The 20,305-nt window shown below is 40.6% G+C and overlaps 1 protein-coding gene and 1 long non-coding RNA gene across 2 annotated transcripts in view; both read right to left on the minus strand.

The window, feature by feature from the left end:
- Positions 1-1,120: 1,120 nt before the first annotated feature.
- The window catches only part of LOC120534684 (zinc finger protein 208-like), a 139,471-nt gene continuing 120,286 nt past the window's right edge, over positions 1,121-20,305 (minus strand). The window contains exon 10 of the mRNA XM_039762274.1: positions 1,121-3,068. Within this exon, the coding sequence (XP_039618208.1) occupies positions 2,581-3,068 (488 nt within the window). The 3' untranslated portion in view covers positions 1,121-2,580. The remainder of the gene's footprint in view (positions 3,069-20,305) is intronic.
- Positions 19,627-20,290, minus strand: LOC120533380. The gene is made up of 2 exons (XR_005634484.1): positions 20,196-20,290; positions 19,627-19,822 (listed from the first exon to the last, which is right to left on the minus strand). It is a non-coding gene; the product is annotated as an uncharacterized LOC120533380 (long non-coding RNA).

Consider the following 20,305-nt stretch of genomic DNA (forward strand, 5'->3'; position numbering starts at 1 on the left):
GTAATTGCTGGCCACTTCAGAACTCTGCAGCGTTTTGTCTTCAGCCATTTCTGGGTGCTTTTAGAGGTATGTTTGGGGTCATTGTCCTGCTGGAACACCCATGACCTCTGATGCAGACCCAGCTTTCTAACACTACATATTGTGCCCCAATATCTTTTGGTAGTCTTCAGATTTCATGATGCCTTGCACACAGTCAAGGCATTCAGTGCCAGAGGCAGAAAAATATCCCCAAAACATCTTAGAAGCTCCACCATGTTTGACTGTAGGTACTGCGTTGTTCTTTTCTTCGCAGGCCTCATTCCATTTTCTGTAAAAAGTAGAATGATGAGTTTTACCAAAAAGCTCTACCTTGGTCTCATTTGTCCACAAGACATTCACCCAGAAGGATTTTGGCTTCCTCAAGTACATTTTGGCAAACTCCAGTCTGGCTTTTTTATGTTTCTGTGTCAGTAGTGGGGTCCTCCTGGCTCTCCTGCCATAGCGTTTCATTTCATTCAGATGTCGACGGATAGTTCGAGCTGACACTGTTGCACCCTGAGTCTGCAGAACAGCTTGAATATGATTTGAAGTTGATTTGGGCTGTTTATCCACCATTCAGACCATCCTTTGTTGCAGTCTTTTATCAATTTTTCTCTTCTGTCCACGTCCAGGAAGATTAACTACAGTGCCATGTGTCGTGAACGTCTTGATTATGTTGCGCACAGTGGACAAAGAAACATGAAGATCTCTGGAGATGGACTTGTAGCCTTGAGATTATTGATATTTTTCCACAATTTTTGTTCTCAAGTCCTCAGACAATTCTCTGCTCTTCTTTCTGTTCTCCATGCTTAGCGTGGCACACTCAGACACACAACAGAAAGGTTGAGTCAACTTTTCTCCATTTTAACTGGCTTCAGGTTTGATTGCTATATTGCCAGCACCTGTTTCTTGCCACAAGTGAGTTCAAACGAGCATCACATGCTTGAAATAAAATGATTTACCCACAATTCTGAAAAGGTGCCAATAATTTTGTCCGGAGTTCTGTGTGACATGATGTCAGATTTGGCTTTTTATCTCTTTTTTTTTTCTGCTGTTTCAATGCACATAAAGGAAATAAACATGTGTATACCAGAACATTTGGAATTGCAACAATTTTCTGGGAGAAATGGTGCATTTTCTGGGAAAATTCATGGCCGAAATTATCGGCACCCCTGGACTGTATATTAGGGGTTGTGATCCAGCCTTTGGCATGAAGCCGCAGGATTTCCTGTTAATGGTGCAGAGCAATTGTGATGAAACTTATGAGAGCAGGGTGGACTTTATACACTTCCAAGCATTTAAGGATCCAGGTTTGTAGTATATTATCAAAGGCATTTTTTTTTAATTGATTCATGCCATATTCAGGTGTTGGCCCTTCTTGCAGCACTCCATAAGTACTTTGTTTAACATTAGATTTTGTGCCATATGACCTCATTTTGTTTACCCTTTTCTTCTGCTGCATTTACGATATTTTGATCCGGGTGACTGTAAATTTAATTTCCGTCTACCGCTGCGAAGAGCTTATGTATGGTGGAGAGGCAGGTTATAGGATGGTAGCTTTTTGGTGTGTCGGTTTACTTGGATGTTGAAAGTAGGAATGTCGTTCCTGTGGTGAGTCGCTGTGGCGTCATATTCAGATGTTACATTAACATGTTTTTTTCACTCAGCTGTATTCTGGTGCAGTGCTCTTAGTTGTCTGAGCCAGACAGTGGGTATATCATCTCAATTGGGTGTCTTCCAGTTAGTAGCCTGGTTTCCGTTTCTTCAATTGACACCCAAGGTCATCACATTTCTTTAATTTCCCCATTTGCTTGGACTATCTCTATTGTTTGCTAAGCCAGTCTGCATCTTTATTGTATTCTTGAGTATCCTCGATTATGATTCTCCAAAATATTTCTATTTCCTTTTTTCCTGGTGCTGTAGTCACTTCCAGGGTGTCCCTGTGTAACATCCTTTAAAAATATTTCTTGGCATTTCCCCATTAAGTCTCATTTTGCTTAAGATCACTGTCCAAATACAGGTAAAGCTCTACACATGGGGGTGCTATAAAGCAGATTCTTCTGGTAATCATAGTTAACTATCACTCTGTAAAATAAGAGAACCAAAATAAAAAAACAAAGAAATGTCCACAATAATACACATTGTACATAGAGATTACTTTTTGGAACTCCAGTTTTGTGCAAGTCCTTCCATATCCTTTATTTGGAAATGCTGGATTTGTTGAATTAAAGCAGCAGTATATGACGTCCTCTTTATCTTCTACTGACCCTGGACTGTGTCCTGTCCTCTTAATTTCTTGCTCAAGTTCCATTTTGTGGTCTGATCATTTCCACTCTGGTGGGGCCAGTGACACCGTTCATCTGGACCAGAATGTCCGGGCATAGGGTGGGCACCTTTTTATCCAAGGGAAATTAACAACAACTATAAATTACTTTTACACATCCTTGTTATGAATCTTGCACATTAAACCCCACCACGTGGCAGTATTTATTCAAGACTTCAGTATTTAGAAAGATGACATTTCACTCCTTCCTCCCATTTCTTCCTTCTTCACCTGCCAACTTACTTCTTCAAGGTTTCTTCCTTTCTTCCTGTGTGGACTGTACAGTGTCTCTTAAGACTGTGCATATGCACAAATTGTTTGCCACAATCAGAACAACAATAAGGCTTTTCTCCTAGGTGAAGTCTTTCGTGGCTCTGAAGATATTTCATTCGTGAGAATGCCTTGCCACATTCAGAACAACAATATGGCTTCTCTCCTGTGTGAATTCTTTTGTGGGTATGAAGACTACCCCTGCCACGGAATTGTTTTCCACATTCATTACAGCAATATGGCTTCTCTCCGGTGTGAATTCTTTTGTGGCTCTGAAGATTTTGCCTGCTACAGAATCGTTTGTCACATTCATCACAGCAGTATGGCTTCTCTCCAGTGTGAAATTTAATATGCCTGCGAAGATTACTGCCATAATGGAATTGTTTGCCACATTCATTACAGCAATATGATTTTTCTCCTGTGTGGATTCTAATGTGTCTCTGAAGAGTATTCCTTTCTGAGAATTGTTTTCCACATTCAAAACACAAATACGGCTTCTCTTTAGTGTGAACATGATTGTGGCTCTGAAGAGTACTCCTGTGAGAGAATCGTTTACCACATTCTGAACAGCAATATGGCCTCTCTCCGGTGTGAGTTCTAGTGTGTCTCTGCAGAGCACTCCTGTAGCAGAATTGTTTGCCACAGTCAGAACAGCAGTGAGATTTGTCATCTGTATAAAATGTAAAAGGAAAAAGAAAAACTTATTTTCAATCCACTCCCCTAAAAATTGACATTAATCCACACTCTTAAATAAATGCTGTTTTAAATTATGAAAAACTTTTTTTTTATAATCAAGCAATCTTCAAAAATTAACAGTACTTACAAAGTCACTTAACTTGTTAATAGTGCCTTCTCCATTACAACTACTTACCACATGAGCACAATCACTGGAACCAAAAAGATGAAACAGTAACCTAAACAGATCACGTGGGAGAGGCCCAGTTGACCAGATTATGGGTCATACATTAGAGAACTGAATCATCATTTTGCATTATTCAAAATTATGCTGCTCTTATTTTTTTTATTATGTATCTAAAAAGTCATAATAATATTAATTTATGGTGATATTGGAAGTTGTCTTATAAATAAAACCAAGTGCCATGCCAAGCATGTGAAATGCACTTTTAATGATAAGAATGCTTCCTGACATTTCTTCACAATTAGACTAAAGCCGCTTGACTCCAAAATATGCATCAAAATGGCCTATTTAAAATCATCAAATTATATAAAAATGGCCTATTTAAAAATCACCTAAACATAAAAATAGAGGATAGGGAGAAGATGACATATGTAAAGTGGAAGAAATATTTTAGGAGATGAAAGACACAGATATTTGTGTCTGCTCTGAAATGGGAGTGCTTTGTGAAACCAGGACTGGTCAGCTTTGTGACACACTGATTCTATTCATGCTCTCATGTTCCTGGTCATGTGCCATTGTGATTTATTTAACAAAATGAAATCTGCTCCGTTTTACTGTGTATTTAGTACTAGGGTGTTGTACCTTGTTAGCCATTATGAATGTAGTGACAAATCAAGCAAAAGCTTGCAAATTGTAATCTTTTTAGTTAGCCCATAAAAGGTGTCATTTTGCTTGACTTCTCACTGTATATTTAGTGCAGTTTGTGTATGTTAATGATACCTGGTGTCATTATTTTCTCTTATAGCACTAGAAGTGAAAATCTGAAGCCCTCAAAGGCTGTAGTCAATAAGGAGCACTATGTACTATGTAATAAAACACTAAGATCTGTCTGTCCAGTTCCTCAGAGGCATCCGATTGGTCAGTTTGTCTTTGGTGATGTGACAAAAGAGGAAATGTGAGACGCATGAGGAGGAGGTCAAGGCGCATGCTGAGAGAGTCGCCTTCAAAGACGGCAGGTAAGAAAGGCGCTGAAAAAATAATGAGAGTTTGAGTAGTGTGCTGTATGGGAACGCGCATGAGAAAGTGATCCGACACATGCAACACACACATAGGGCTAGAGATAGCAAATATTTTTAAATTATTCTATTACCTGTCTTCAAAAGATACAGTGGCTTGTATAAAAAATTAAAATTGACCAAAAATGTTATTTAATAAAATGTTATTTAATTCTGCCATTAATACACAATCCTCTGTAGTGCACCCTTTCTGTAGGTTCTTTTGAAACAAAGTCAAGCGTCTGCCACATGTTTTGGTTCATTTCAGTCACATCACAATACTAACATTACATGCATGGAAGGCCTCTTTGTTAAGCTTGACAGCTCCCCTTAATGCTGGTGGTCCTCAAATGACTCCTAGGACTTCTGCCTGACTAAACATCCTTTCAGTGGCTTCTCTCTCTACTACTGAAGTCTTGAACAGGTCTATTCAAACTCTACACCCCTGATAAGTGATTCAGAAGCTCCACTGGAGTCAAACGCTTCATAAACCAGGGCTTTCACAAGCCATCTGCATGTCCAGAACGTGTGGCCTCAGTGCTGACAACACTTCCACAGTCAATCACTGCCCAATGGATATTCTATCCACCGTTCAGCACTCATGGGGTTTGTTATGTATACAACATGACCGGCACAGTAATTCACTAACAACTGACCACTTGGGCTCAAATCATACAGCGGGATAAATAAGTGTTGAACTCGTCAATGTTTATCTCAGTAAATATATTTCTAATGGGGCTACTGACATGAAATACCGTATAATGCCATAATCCACACATACAAAGAAATCAAAATAAACAAGTCCATAAGTTAATTTCTGTGTAATAAAGTGGAATGACACAGGGAATAAGTATTGAACACGCTTACTGACATTTATTTAATCCTTAGTAGAAAAGCCTTTGTTGGTAATGACAGCTTCAAGACGCCTCCTGTATAGAGAAACGAGTCGCATGCATTGCTCAGGTGTAATTTTTGGCCCATTCTTCCACACAAACTGTCCTCATATCTTGAGGGTTCCAGGGGCCTCTACTATGAAGTCTCATCTTCAGTTCTTGCCATAGATTTTCAATTGGATTCAAGTTGGGCGATTGACTGGGCCATTCTAGCAGCTTTACTTTCTTTCTCTGAAACCAGTTGAGTGTTTCCTTGGCTGTGTGTTTGGGATTTTTGTCATGCCAAAATGTCCCCCTTCGTTTCATCTTCAGCATCCTAATAGATGGCAGCAGATTCTTATCAAGAATTTCCCGCTACATTTCTCCTTGCATCCTTCCTTCAATTATATGAAGCCTGTCAGTACCATATGCTAAACAACAGCCCCCCACCATGATGTTCCTACCTCCAAATTTCATTGTTGGTGTGGTATTTTTGGGGTGATGTGCAGTACCTTTTCTCCTCCAAACATGGTGTGTGCAATGACATCCAAAGAGTTCAATTTTGGTCTCATCTGACCAGACTCTATTCTCCCAGTATTTCATTGGCTTGTCCAAATGTTGTTCACCAAACTTGACACCTTGGTAAGGAGAAACATTTTTATAGGCCATCAATTAGGACTAAACCAGCTGATATTCATTTGCACTGATAGGGGGCTATCAGGATTGACAGATGTCAGCTGCTTTCTTGGCTTTCCATGCCTTCTTGCACCTTCTTTTCTTCATATGTCATTCCACTTTATTACATATAACTTAAATTTATGGACTTTATTTGTGTTGATTTCTTTGTATGTGTGGATTACTTGGATTTTTACCGACATGTGATGAAAATTTCATGTCAATAACTCCATTAGAAATATATTTACTGAGAAAAATGTTGACGAGTTCAATACTTCTTTTCCCATCTGTACATATCCACAAGCTGGCTGGAGTTTCCAGGTAGGTCTGCACAGCTAGTTGATGACAGAGTGTTCAGCACAGAATCCAAAGTCTCTGAAGAGGCCAATACTCAGAAGAGTTAATTTACACACACGCACAAACACACACAACAATGATGAAAGTTGTCTATGCAACTTGAAAGCTTGTTAAGGCAAATTTTTTAATATAGTGGAAGAAACCAAAACTGTAGGCACCCACAAACCCCAAAGGTAACTTCTGTCTAAAACTGAGCTGACTCTTGATGAGGAATTTTGGTTCTTAAGCCATTTTTGTATAGATAAGTCTCACTCTATCTCATTAGGATTTCCCACCTTCTCCATAATCTTGAACTCCTACACAATACGAGAGAAGTAGTGCCAGACGCCAGTTTAAACCACCAAGGTCTAGTCGCCCTATTTATAGTATCTAACTGCCATTGCATTCAACCCTCATCCTTTACATTGGCAGCTCACACTGTTGCCCCACTACGCCCAACTGCTTTACATGGACAACTTGACCACAATGCACTCACCGGTTATCACAACTTCCAGGCCTGGTTCTGGGATTGAGTTTTTATGGGTATGACTAATTGCTTGGGAAAGCATGGTGGTGCAGTGGCAGCGCTGCTGCCTCGCAGTAAGGAGACCCGGGTTTGTCTCCTGGGTCCTCCCTGCGTGAAGTTTGCATGTTCTCCCTGTGTCTGTGTGAGTTTCCTCCAGTTGCTCTGGTTTCCTCCCACAGTCCAAAGACAAGCAGTTTAGGTGCATTGGCAATCCTAAATTGTCCCTAGTGTGTGCTTGGTGTGTGGGTGTCCTGTAATGTGCTGGCACCCTGCCCGGGGTTTGTTCCTGGCTTGTGCCTGGTGCTCCAGCTGACCTCCTTGACCTTGTGTTAGGATATAGCGGGCTGGATAATGACTGACTGACTGACTAATTACTCTCATATCAGAATAGTGATTTGATGTAACTTGATCTTCAGATCTCAAGAGCTGTGATCTTAGTCAGTTGATATATTATAAAGAGGGTCAGGACTGCATTCTCAGTCCATAACGTTTTCTTTTTTTCTTTCTTCCTTCCAAATCTTCCTATTGGAGAGAAGGCACATTGTATTGTGAAATACAGGCCAATAACAATAATGACGCACACTGCCTATATATACTGTATATATACTCAGCAAAAAAAGAAACGTCCCTTTTTCAGGACTGTGTATTTCAACAATAATGTTTTAAAAATCCAAATAACTTTACAGATCTTCATTGTAAAGGGTTTAAACAATGTTTTCCATGCATGTTCAATTAACCATAATCAATTAATTAACATGCACCTGTGGAATGGTCGTTAAGACCTTAACAGCTTACAGAAAGTAGGCATTTAAGGTCACAGTTCTAAAAATGCAGGACACTAAAGAGACTTGTCTACCGACTGTGACAAACACCCAAAGAAAGATGCCCAGGGTCCCTGCTCATCTGCGTGAACGTGCATTAGGCATGCTGCAGGGAGGCATGAGGACTGCTGATGTGGCTAGGGCAATAAATTGCCATGTCCACACTGTGAGACGCCTAAGACAGCGCTACAGGGAGACAGGAAGGACAGCTGATCATCCTCGCAGTGGAAGACCACGTGTAACACCTGCACAGGATCGGTACATCCGAATATCACACCTACGTGACAGGTACAGGATGGCCACAACAACTGCCCGAGTCACACCGGGAACACACAATCCCTCCATCAGTGCTCAGACTGTCCGCAATAGGCTGAGAGAGGCTGGACTGAGGGCTTGTAGGCCTGTTGTAAGGCAGGTCCTTACCAGACATCACCAGCAACAACGCCGCCTATGGACACAAACCCACCTTCGCTGGACCAGACAGGAGTGGCAAAAAGTGCTCTTCACTGATGAGCCACGGTTTTGTCTCACCAGGGGTGATGGACGGATTTGTGTTTATCGTCGAAGGAATTGAGCACGTCTGGGACCTGTTGGATCGCAGGGTGAGGGGCTAGGGCCATTCCCCCCAGAAATGTCCAGGAACTTGCAGGTGCCTTGGTGGAAGAGTGGGGTAACATCTCACAGCAAGAACTGACAAATCTGGTCCAGTCCATGAGGAGGAGATGCACTGCAGTACTTCAAGCAGCTGGTGGCCACACCAGATACTGACTGGTACTTTTGATTTTGAGCCTCCCTTCTTTCAGGGACACATTGTGAAACATTTTTAGTTTATGTCTTATGGTGTTGACTCTTTTAGTGTTCATACAAATATTTACACATTAAGTTTACTGAAAGTAAAACAGTCGAAAGTCAGAGGGCGTTTAGTTTTTGCTGAGTATACAGTATATATATATATATATATATATATATATATATATATTCTAAATTTCACACGAGAACTACTTAACGGATTTAGGTCGGCCTCTCTCATTGTGCCAAGTATCGTAGTTCACTTGCAGGAGCGATATATCTTCACGAAACCGAGAGAGACACAGAGGGGAGAGGGGCACGACCGTCCTCACTCACGCTCCAGCCTTCAGGCGCGTACCTTAAATCTGCTTAGCTATGCAAACGAGAAAACTACTTAACAGTTTTAGGTCAGGTTTTTTTTTACTATAATTTGCTTGAACATTCCGGTTGATTTTATGACTTCTCTCATTGCGCTATCATAGTTTTTGCTTGTAGATACCGATTTATTTATGCGAATCCGAGAGAGACGCAGTGGGCAGAGGTGGTATTGGATGCATATCCCTCCTCACGCACACTCCGCTTAGCTAGCAAATGAGAGAACTACTTAAAGAATTTAAATTGTTTTTTCTTCTAGAATTTGCTTAAACATTCCAGTTGATTTTACGACTTTGCTCATCACCCTAAGAATCATAGTTCGCTTGCAGGAGCGATATATTCGTGCTAATCCAAGACAGAGGCTGCGGCCCAAGGGGAGGGGGAAGCATGACATCAGGAATGGGGAGCTGGGCAGGGCCCTCCTAACTGTCCTGTTTCACTTCTACGTGGGCAGAGCCGTGGGGGACGGCAAGTATAGTCATAAAAGAACTGAACACAATGTTTTTGAGTGAGTGAATTCACAGACACTGATGCCAGTCAGTCATTTAATACCCAGACAAGAACACGCAGACACCTTGTAAAACCTGGTGCTGCGAGGCAGAAATGACAGCTTAGTGCTACCACTCGGCCCATGCTAAAGCTTCTGTACTGAACATACTAAACTTCAACTGGATTAAACGGAGGTGAATCAGCATTTTAAAGTGTGTGTTCTGGGATGGGCTAGCGACCTGGCCAGGTATTACTGACTTGTGCCTGATGCTTGCTGGTGTAGGCTACAGGTTTCCCACTGACCCAGCCCTGGATAGAGGAGTTTGAAAGACAGATAGGTGGATGGATTATTATTGTGCGCATAGTAGAGAAAAATATACAAATAAATCAATTGATGGAAGATATCGAGGAGAGCAATTATAACATTGGGAAGGCAAGGTGACGCAGTGGTAGCACTGCCATCTCGCAGAGGAAGGAGTCTCGGACTTACGTCTGTGTGGAATTTCTAGGTTCTCCCTGGGTGCGTTAATTTTAAACCCACATTCCAAACCCATGCAGATAAGGTGGACTGGTGTTGCCAAAATGGCCCCAGTGTGCGCGTTTTTCCCTTGTGACTGACTGGAGCCCTGTACATGGATATCTCCTGCCTTGAGAAATTTGATGTAGGATTTAGAACTCTATAAAAATATGATGTTGTTATATATTTAGTATATTTTTCTATTCTCTGTTTTGCTACCTATGAAGCACTTTGAGCCACACTCCCCTTGTATGAAAATATAAATAAATGTTGTTGTGGTTGTTGCTTTGCATCCATTGCCTGCTGGAATACATCATAACCCACCTGTGGGGGTTCAGGACTGACCAGGACCATAGGTGACCACAAAAGATAGTCAACATGTTGTTAAAAGAAGTTGATGTTTTACTTACAACTGGTTCTTGAACAGGGTGGAAAAAAAGATACACAGTTAAAGAAACACTAAACACAGGTCTCTAACAGTGAAAAGAAAATCATAAGTGCAAAAATCCATTAAAAACACCAAGGCTACACTTCTTTAAGGCAAGCATACTAACAGCCTTGACTACTATTTACAAAAACAAAAACACAGGTCAGGCTCTGGTGCAGCCTATACGCAGAAATAAAGCTCCCCTCAAAAGGAAAAGAAAATCAGGAGCCAGCGCTGGCATATAGGAGTAAACTTTGCTCCCACTGGCAGCCAATTACTGAGCCACACAGCCACTCTCTCCTCTATGCTGTCGGCCTCTTCCCAAACACTCGTCCATCTCTCAAACACCCTCTCCACGTCATGTTGGTGCTTAAGTACACAAGTGCGTTCTTGTTCTTGAAGTCTACCCAACAGGAGATGGGTATCGCTGAATGTCGACTAGGGGAGACTAGAAGTCGTTGCAGCTGTTCGAATGCTCCAATACCTTCTGCCAGATGGAAGTTGAGCAAAGAGACTGTGGGGAAGACTGGGAGTGATCCTGGTACAATGCCACAGAGGCTTTGTTTGTACAACGCTTCATAAAAACGTCTTCAATGGAGGGCAGAGTGGTCCCAATGATCTTTTCTGCTGTGTGCACTATCCGTTGTAGGACCTTGCGGTCACAAACACTGCAGATTCGATTGATCGATCGATAGATAAGATAGACAGATACTTTATTAATCGCAAATGGAAATTCACATACTCCAGCAGCAGCATACTGATAAAAAACAATATTAAATAGTGATAAAAATGCAGGTATTACAGACAGTAACTTTGTATAATGTCAATGTTTACCCATGGGTGGAATTGAAGAGTCGTGTAGTGTGAGGGAGGAACGATCTCCTCAGTCTGTCAGTGGAGCAGGACGGTGACAGCAGTCTGTTGCTGAAGCTGCTCCTCTGTCTGGAGATGATCCTGTTCAGTGGATGCAGTGGGTTCTCCATGATTGACAGGAGTCTGCTCAGCGCCCGTCGCTCTGCCACAGATGTCAAACTGTCCAGCTCCGTGTCTACAATAGAGCCTGCCTTCCTTACCAGTTTGTCCAGGCGTGAGGCGTCCCTCTTCTTTATGCTGCCTCTCCAGCACACCACCGCGTAGAAGAGGGCACTCGCCACAACCGTCTGATAGAACATCTGCAGCATCTTATAATAACTTGCACCTCTTAATCCTACCTGCTAGGCTTTACTTTATTGTCCAATTTAATTGGAGATATCCAAGCTGGCCTTTGTAAAATTCAGTTTCTGGTGTAATTAAAGATCTTGGTCTGGACCTTAGGCTGGCTGCTCTTGGTCTAGGTGTGTTTTGGCTTAACTCTTCTTGCAGTGCATCCTGTCAGTTCTATTTAAATTGAATATTATTCCCTATTACTGTATATGTAGCATAAGCTGTGAAGACTTTGGAGAATTCATAACAAACTTTTATTTTGAAAACTTCATCCTACCTGTCAAGTATGTCCCCTCCTACTCTCCATTTGGCTCCTGGCTGCAGAGATATAGGATGAGCCCAATAAGGCAACACTAATAACTTTCCAAAAGGGGAGTTAATGTTAATTAAAATGAGACACTAACATTAATCAGAAAGAAGCGTTTGCATTAATACAACTTGCTTAAAAAGAAAAATGTAACTAATAAAAAAGCAACACCAGCATGCCTAAACTTACACTGAAAATAAACAAGAGCAACTTTGCACACCCTCTCCCCCCCACCTGCTTGACATTCCATGTTTCCATACAAATGCGGCTCACGGCCTCCCACAATAGGTTCTTAGCTGCCTCACAACCCTGCCCTGGATAAGCAGGTTAAGACAGACAAATAGATGCCTGCAGTGTCCGTTTAGGAAGTGATTGTGGGACTTTATTCAGTGATAATTGACTAGTTGGCTACAGAACACAATAATTCACTTCTGGGCATTAACATTAAGTGTCAATATCTGTGCTAGTGATGACTTTCTGAGGTAAAGCCACAGCCCTGTGGCTGAAATATGGTGGGATTAACCATTAAGCAAAATATGCACTCAAATGGCTTACAGCCCCACAGGAATTTTCCATTGCCAGTTAACCAATAAATGAAAACGTTTCAAATATAAATAAGTTGGAAGTACACAAAAATTATTTTTTGTCCATCTTATTGTAAGTTTTGTTTCATTTAGAAAAATAACATTTTGTTGTATGGTATATTATCGATCCTCCACATCGAGAGGAGTCAGATGAGGTGGCTCGGGCATCAGATCAGGATGCCTCCTGGACACCTCCCTGGCGAGGTGTTCCAGGCACGTCCAACTGGAGGAGACCCCGGGGGAAGACCCAGGACATGCTGGAGGGACTATGTCTCCCAGCTGTCCTGGGAACGCCTCGGGATTCCCCTGGAAGAGCTAGAAGAAGTGGCCGAGGAGAGGGAAGTCTGGGCATCTGTGCTCAAGCTGCTGCCCCCACAACCCGATCTCGGATAAGCAGAAGATGATGGATGGATGGTATATTATTGTTTTATGTTGAATTGGATATATATGGAGGGACCAAAATCTATTAAGTGATTAGGGCCTCTAAAGGTCTTAATCTGGACCTGCGCTGAAAAGTGCCGTAGAAGACGACAAAGTGTGAAGCACAGAGCTTTTAAAATGGCTGAATCTCACAACAATGATTTGCTTTACTCTCTTCGTAAAAGGATAGATAGAAAGAAGATGGATGGATGGATGCATACATACATACACACAAAAATACTTACATACATACATACATACACTTTGATCTGAACACACACCAGAATGACCATACAGCAAGAAAATGAAAAAGTTGTGCCTTGGCTGTCCCAGTGAGGTGTTCATTAGACTGAATAGACTAAATTAATGTTATCTGCAGATTATTATTGTAAATAACTGACATTATCAACTAGCAGGTAAATGCTGTTTCAACTACAGTATAAGCTTGACTATCCGTCAGGGGTTGGGACTGAGGCCATGACGGAGAAGAGAAAAGATGGATAATGAAACCGCTACTTTAAAAATGATATACAGTAAATTTACCTGCAAAACAAAACTATACTAACAAAAGTAGCAGTAGTAACAAAAGTAATTCATTCACAGAACACTGTAATGACCAGCATAATAAGCAAACACAACTCACAGCTACTGGAGTTTTCTGTGTTTCACTTGGTGTCTTCTTTCCTTTACAAGCAGTGTCCTGTCTATACTCCGTTATCTGGGTTACAGTGCACACCTCCAAAACAATAAAAGAGACCTTTCCCTACCAATCAGTTTAACTTCTGCCACTCACGTTCTATTTTTCTCTAAACCGCCAGCATTGTTTCCCGGCTCTCTACTCCAAACTTCATTCCGCTGCACCTTCTTTTTCTCCTAACTTCTCCAGTCACTCATTTCATAACAGATGTGTTCACTTTGTCCTCCCATCACTTCTACCTTTCATTCCACCCTTTCTGACCCTCACAACCCATCACCAGCATGTCACAATATATTAACAAAACATAACATAATGTAAAGAGAAAATTACAATGCAGAAGAACATTAGCATTAATAGGGAATAACATTTCCGTCAGTGGTTTCATTTTCAACACGTTTTTCAATTTTGTCACCATCACGCTTTATATCGTTCACTGTTGTTCTTCCTACTCCATTAATTGCAGCGCTATTGCTGTTTTGTAAACATTTAGTAATTTCCACTTTGTGACAATTCCAATTCCACATGCATTTGATAATCAGCCATAACAATGTAGAGTAGATTAATTATAACAAAAGAGAAAAGCAACGAAAGGCTATTAAAATTGAAGGTACAGTACTGACACTGTGAATTTAAAATGCAGCCTGACATGTAGTGTTGGGGAAGAACACTATGAGCTAGCAGAAGGAAGAATTGTTGCAATGTGCAGAGCTTGCAGTGTAGCGCACATCAGTAGTAATAAGTAAGCAACGGCATGTGCAGTGTTTTTGTTTTGGTTTTTCCTTTGCCCTGACGGTTAATTGAGTGATGGATAATCGAGGTTTGATGGTAATTAATCACATTGAAAGTTGAAGCTCCCCTAGTTGGTGTAAAATTCAAGATGGGCTTGAAAAGGAGCTGCAGTTCATATGTAGGCAGAAGATCGGAGCCGCTGGACATGCAATGAGGACCGCTGTATCATACGAAGTGGCTGATTGTGCTGCAAAAAGCGAGGACAGGACAGGATTGCAGTTTGTGCAAGTTGAGAGAGTCACTTAGCGGTGTAAAGTACAACAGACTGGGCTGGGCTCACGGTTTATCAGGATCTGAAGAGATGCCTTTGCTTCTGTGTATCACACTGGAATTAAAATCTTTAATGTAATGGTCACCTTTGGTATTCCTGTTATACATTAAATCAGTTCAATTCCAAGTTCTTAGTTATTTACATAATTGTAATTAATTAATTAGTTTTACATGATATGAAGAGCTAGAAGCTGAACTTTTTTCAGGGTAATATTGATAGTGATTTATGCAAGTAGTGGTCATGTTATATTAATAGCTATGTCTACTTTGGTAATTACTGGGTACTTCTTTATTAGGTATACTTTCAAAAATATTATGTTTAAGAAAATTACACAACAGTTTCTGGTAGTCACAGGCCCTCCTGCACTAATACACATTAAATTAGTGTGGTTACACATCTCCGTGTATGAAAGCAACTGAGCCACCACAGGCTTATGTAGGCTACATTGTTAACTACATGGCATTGTGAAGTGCTGCTGAAAGGCGGGTATTTAATGTAGTCTACTAACACATTCTATTATCAAGGTTATTTGTAAATAGGGGTTATTGTTACAGAAATATTTAATAAACAAAAATTTGACAACTGACTCTTGGATGAAGTAACTGATGAATCCGAAATGGACCCTCGCGTTTGGGTTTCTGTTTACCCAACTTCAAATAAACCAGCACCATGTCGGTTTGATTTTGTGGGGCAGCCAAGAATAAAAGTGATGGTTGACAGCCAAAATTCATTCACTTACTTGAAGTTATTTCTTGATGATGATGATGATGATGATGATGTGAATGAAAGAAATGTTGTTGAGACAAACCGAGTCGATGAACAGTGTCGGGTAAATGACCGTACACCAAAGACATATTTTGACAGTATATACCATCCATCCATCCATTTGCTAACCCGCTGAATCCAAATACAGGGTCACGGGGGTCTGCTGGAGCCAATCCCAGCCAACACAGGGCACAAGGCAGGAACCAACCCTGGGCAGGGTGCCAACCCACCGCAGGACACACACAAACACACCCACACACCAAGCACACATTAGGGCCAATTTAGAATCGCCAATCCACCTAACCTGCATGTCTTTGGATTGTGGGAGGAAACCGGAGCGCCCGGAGGAAACTCACGCAGACACGGGAGAACATGTAAACTCCACGCAGGGAGGACCCGGGAAGCGAACCCGGGTCTCCTAACTGCGAGGCAGCAGTGCTACCACTGCGCTATATACCATATTAGCATTATCATCATCATCATTATTATTAATTTCATATTATTATTATAACTTGTATCATTAATATAATTTTAACACTTCTGATTTGGTACTTTTATACGTATAACAGTAGAAAGATAAGATTTAATAAAAATTAGAATTGTTTTCCTATATTCTCCAAGCAGAATCTGAAAATTCGACAAAGGCACTTTAATAGAAGAGACACTAGAAAAGAAGCTAAGCAGGAAAGAATAATCCCCCAACTAACATCCGCTTGAGTGTTGTTAATCGACTACGATTGGCACTTTGTTAAATATCAGACATCATTTTTAGGAGAAATAACTGCAGGAACTCATGGAATTCCAAAGACTTCACAAACTTTAACTTGCAACTCTTTCTTTGCCCCCTGCTCGCTTCACTCGCCAACGCCCGGGCCTGCGCTACATGCTAGTCACTTTGTGTTTCTGCCACTCACGTATGAACAATTTAAACAGATTGTTATATTCATGGGAACTGTTACATGCGAGCGAGTAATTAACCATAGTAAAAATTAATAAAACGTAATCATTTGAAAGTAAATTATGTTTCATGTTGTGTTAGAGTTTTTCATTGCATAATACGATTTTGTTCCATTTGGCTTTGAAATTAACCCGCAAATGATTTCTAAACTTACACTTTTACTGTAAAACTTCAGTAAAAAACTTTTGAATTAAATTTTCACCAATATTGCATTGTATTTTGATTCTGTGTTTGGACTTACATCGTGACAATGTAATGTATAACGGCCCGTAAGGGAATTTCGTTTCTTTCTCTCAATTAAATTAAAAGACTTTTTCAAATGTTTGTCCCTGTGATGTTAGTTGTCTTTGCAAAAGCTATTCTAATGGGCAACGGTTAACGTTTTTATACAAATGGCATATCAAGATTTCCCTTGTTGTCTAATGTTTTCCCCTGAGGATGTACTACATTACCTTTCTTGGATACATCCTTCTTTCTACAGTAATTTGGCCGGTGGTAGACCGGATGGTGTTAACGGTTGTAGATATTCTACGGGATATTGTAAGTTGTTGTTTTCATCTTCCACTCCATCACCACCAACTGTTTCAGCATAGTCTATTGATACGCATTTAACCAATTTGCCATTTAACCAATTTTCATGTTAATTTGTTTGACTTCATCGTTTCTTGGTGCTAGGATTGCCCGCGTACTCATTTCTTCTGCTGAAAACCCTTCGTGATTAAATTCTTCAATAAAATTTGGACATAATATGTCTTCTTTAATTGGGAACTTAAAGTGAGGAAAACATTAAAATTTATAACAGCTGAGAGAGCAGGGACTGTGTCTGTCAAAAGCATTCACACGAATGAGAGTTGAGAGGACCGTGGCATGATTGTATAAGAGGAGAGGAGGGTGGGACTTGAAAAAAATCCCACGGCCAAAGTCTCGTCTTGCAGGACTTGAAAAATGTCTCGTCTCTGGATTTTTTTTATATAATAGACAGACTTTCTAACAAGTCAGCCTTACAGAATTTGCACAATTGTACAACTGTTATGAAAGTAGAACACATAAACACTCAAGCTACATTAAAACATTCAAAACACTCAATTTCAATGACCACACCCTGGGTCTTTGACCCCTTGACCTTAAAGCCTCCAATTATTTCTTCACTTACCTTTTTTAGACTTCTTTGCAGGTGGTGGCAGATCCCCCTCAGTTCTAACAGCTGAAATGTCTTCAGGCCTCTTGATGTCCGACTCTAATGATTCAATCTTCACAATGATATAAGGCTCTGGAGATGAACTGTGTCTGCTTTGAGAAGAGATGAACCTTTCATCTTGGTATTCATAATGAAGATGGTCTTCTTTGACACTTTTATACTTGCGTTTCTCATTGCTGACACACTTCTGTTCAGCCTCTTCTTTAATATCTACTGACCGCAGCTCACAATCCACATCTTTAATGCCTAGACTCTCCTGCTGGACACACATCAATTCACAAGCTTCCTCTTTAACTTTTACAGTGCTTTCCTCCAGGATGTCTATGTAAGCTTCACACATCTCCTCTTTCACATCCATCTCGAAGTTAAATGGTAGCTTTTTCTTTTCCCTGTGGAATAAATAAGATGTGATTCCAACTAAACTACAGCACTCAGATTTAAAGGCATTTGAAATTCATTTTACAACACCTGTCAGTTAAAATTTACATCAAGTCAGACAGTTCACAGCATGTGGATAGTAACTCATCATGTGCTGGGCACATTTCACTACATGTTGTACAGTACTTTAAGAACTGTGTATGTGTAGCTCACAGTTGGTGGAATGAGCTTCATACCGCTATCAAATACAAACTAAGAAGGATAATAAAATTAGTAATAGCCTGGCACACAAAGGTCAGAGCAAGGTGTGACAATCAGTCTTTAATTAGGAGAGCCTCATTAATGGAATACTTCATCCAAAAATGATACACGTTTATATGTTACTTATATAGTTTGTAGTGATGGCCTAGAACAGGGGTCTTCAACTCTGGTCTTGGAGGGCCCCAATGCCTGCAGGCTTTCATTCTAACCCTTTTCTTAATTGGTGACCAGATTTTGCTGGAAATTAATTTTCCTTTCATTTTAATTGACTTGTTTTTTTAAAGATTTGTTCCCCTGAATTGCTTCATTTATTTCTTTAAGTGGCACCCAAACAGAAATGAAATGTGAAGTGAGTGAGCCAACAGAAGACCAACTAAGTCAGGGCCAATCAATTTCACTCCAACCAGCTCCTTAATTACGCGCCAATTCTTGTTTTTAATTAAACCCATTCTTTAATTCCATGGCTTGTTGCTGCTCTCAGTGTTCAACAGCATAGTTTCCGAAATTGTCGATTTTCTCTTTTCTAAGACCACTGTTAAAATGTTTAGAGGACCTGAGCAGATCATCATTCTTGAGACCTTAATCTTTCTTGATTTTCGGATATTGTACGATGTACACAGTTTGATGGTCACATTTTGTATCTCATTATTGCTTGGCTGCTATTTAAGGAAAAAGAAACAATTAAAGGGTCCGAGTCTTCAAAAGCAAGTCAATGGAAATGAATTCAAAAGAAGTTAATTAGCTGCAAAAACAGGTCACCAATTAAGAAAAGGGTTAGAAAATCTGCAGCCATTGCGGCCCTCTATAACCTCGTTTTCGGGCAAAACAGAGGTAGCAAAATCGAACATTATGTCGTATAATCTACATGTCTAGTCAATCAGTCATATACAGGGTTATCCAGATCTAGTCATGCAGATCCAGATCGTCTGGATGACTTGGATTTATGCGGGGACGATTCCAGTTCGGCGCGAAGACGATTCTTCATGTTGTCAGTTCGCACACTTCTCGATGGTCCAGGATTTTTCTATGTAATAAACTTAAGTTATAGCCTAATGAAAATTGCATAGTTAGATCTGGACCACCCTATACAGTATTTACAATGTGTAAAACTCATGCTCTTTTTATTAAAATATTTGTATACCACTGTCTCCGTTAAAAAATAAGTACTTCACATACTGAGAGCCCATTCATTCCTTCTGTTCCCCCAGCTGGGCTGAAGGAATACATGAAATGGAATGAATTTTAGAGGGCGCCATGGAATACAAACTGTACTCGATAACGTGAAGTGCACCGGGGACACAAACGACAGGTGGATTCACCCGGACAAAGCCTGGGTTGTCTTGATGGCACGATCGCGCTGCTCACTTGTGATTGAAGCCCCATGCAGTAGAGCGAATGAAAACTCACACACCCACAAGGTGGTGTCCCCAAAACCCCGAGCACTTACCCTCTGTCTGTCTCTTTTTCTTCTTTGTTTATTGGCAGGTGTCTCTGTGTCGGCGATTCTTTCTAAACTCGTTTGCACTCCTGCCTCTTCTTCTTGTATTCACCGCAATGCGAGCTACTAGCGGCATGGCTTCGGAATCCGTCGCTTTGGATGGCGTCACTCAGCACGTCACTTAAAAGTTCTTAACCACTGCTAAAAAATGAATAAAAGATTAGCAATTGCATTTCAAATGCTGGCAGGCGCCATCAATCTTCACTAGCTCACACAGTTCGCTGCTTGCTTTATTAAAACAGTCGGCCGATTCGTTTTAGGGATTGTCTGCTTATTCACTTTGGTGATCGCTTTAGAACTGATTTTAATACAGTTATTATGTCACGAAGGAACCACATGGAGCGATAACGAAATCGAACGATTTTCGAAAAGCTAATGTTAAATCTGAGTAGAATGAAGAAATGCGCTTAAAACGGAAACTTTATTTTATATTAGGACCTGAATAATTACACACGTTTAAGCAAAAGCCAGCTTTATGTCTTGAAATAAAACGAAATGGTCACGCAGATCATACTTTTTATCTGTGAGTTTTTCCTAATCCTTCATAAATTCCTTTTCCGATTTAAAGGAAGCACAGACTGAAAAGGCAGGCGGCCGCGCGCATCTTCATGCAAACTAAAATGA

This window comes from Polypterus senegalus, chromosome 8 (assembly GCF_016835505.1).
Source record: "Polypterus senegalus isolate Bchr_013 chromosome 8, ASM1683550v1, whole genome shotgun sequence".
Classification (NCBI taxonomy): Eukaryota; Metazoa; Chordata; class Cladistia; order Polypteriformes; family Polypteridae; genus Polypterus; species Polypterus senegalus.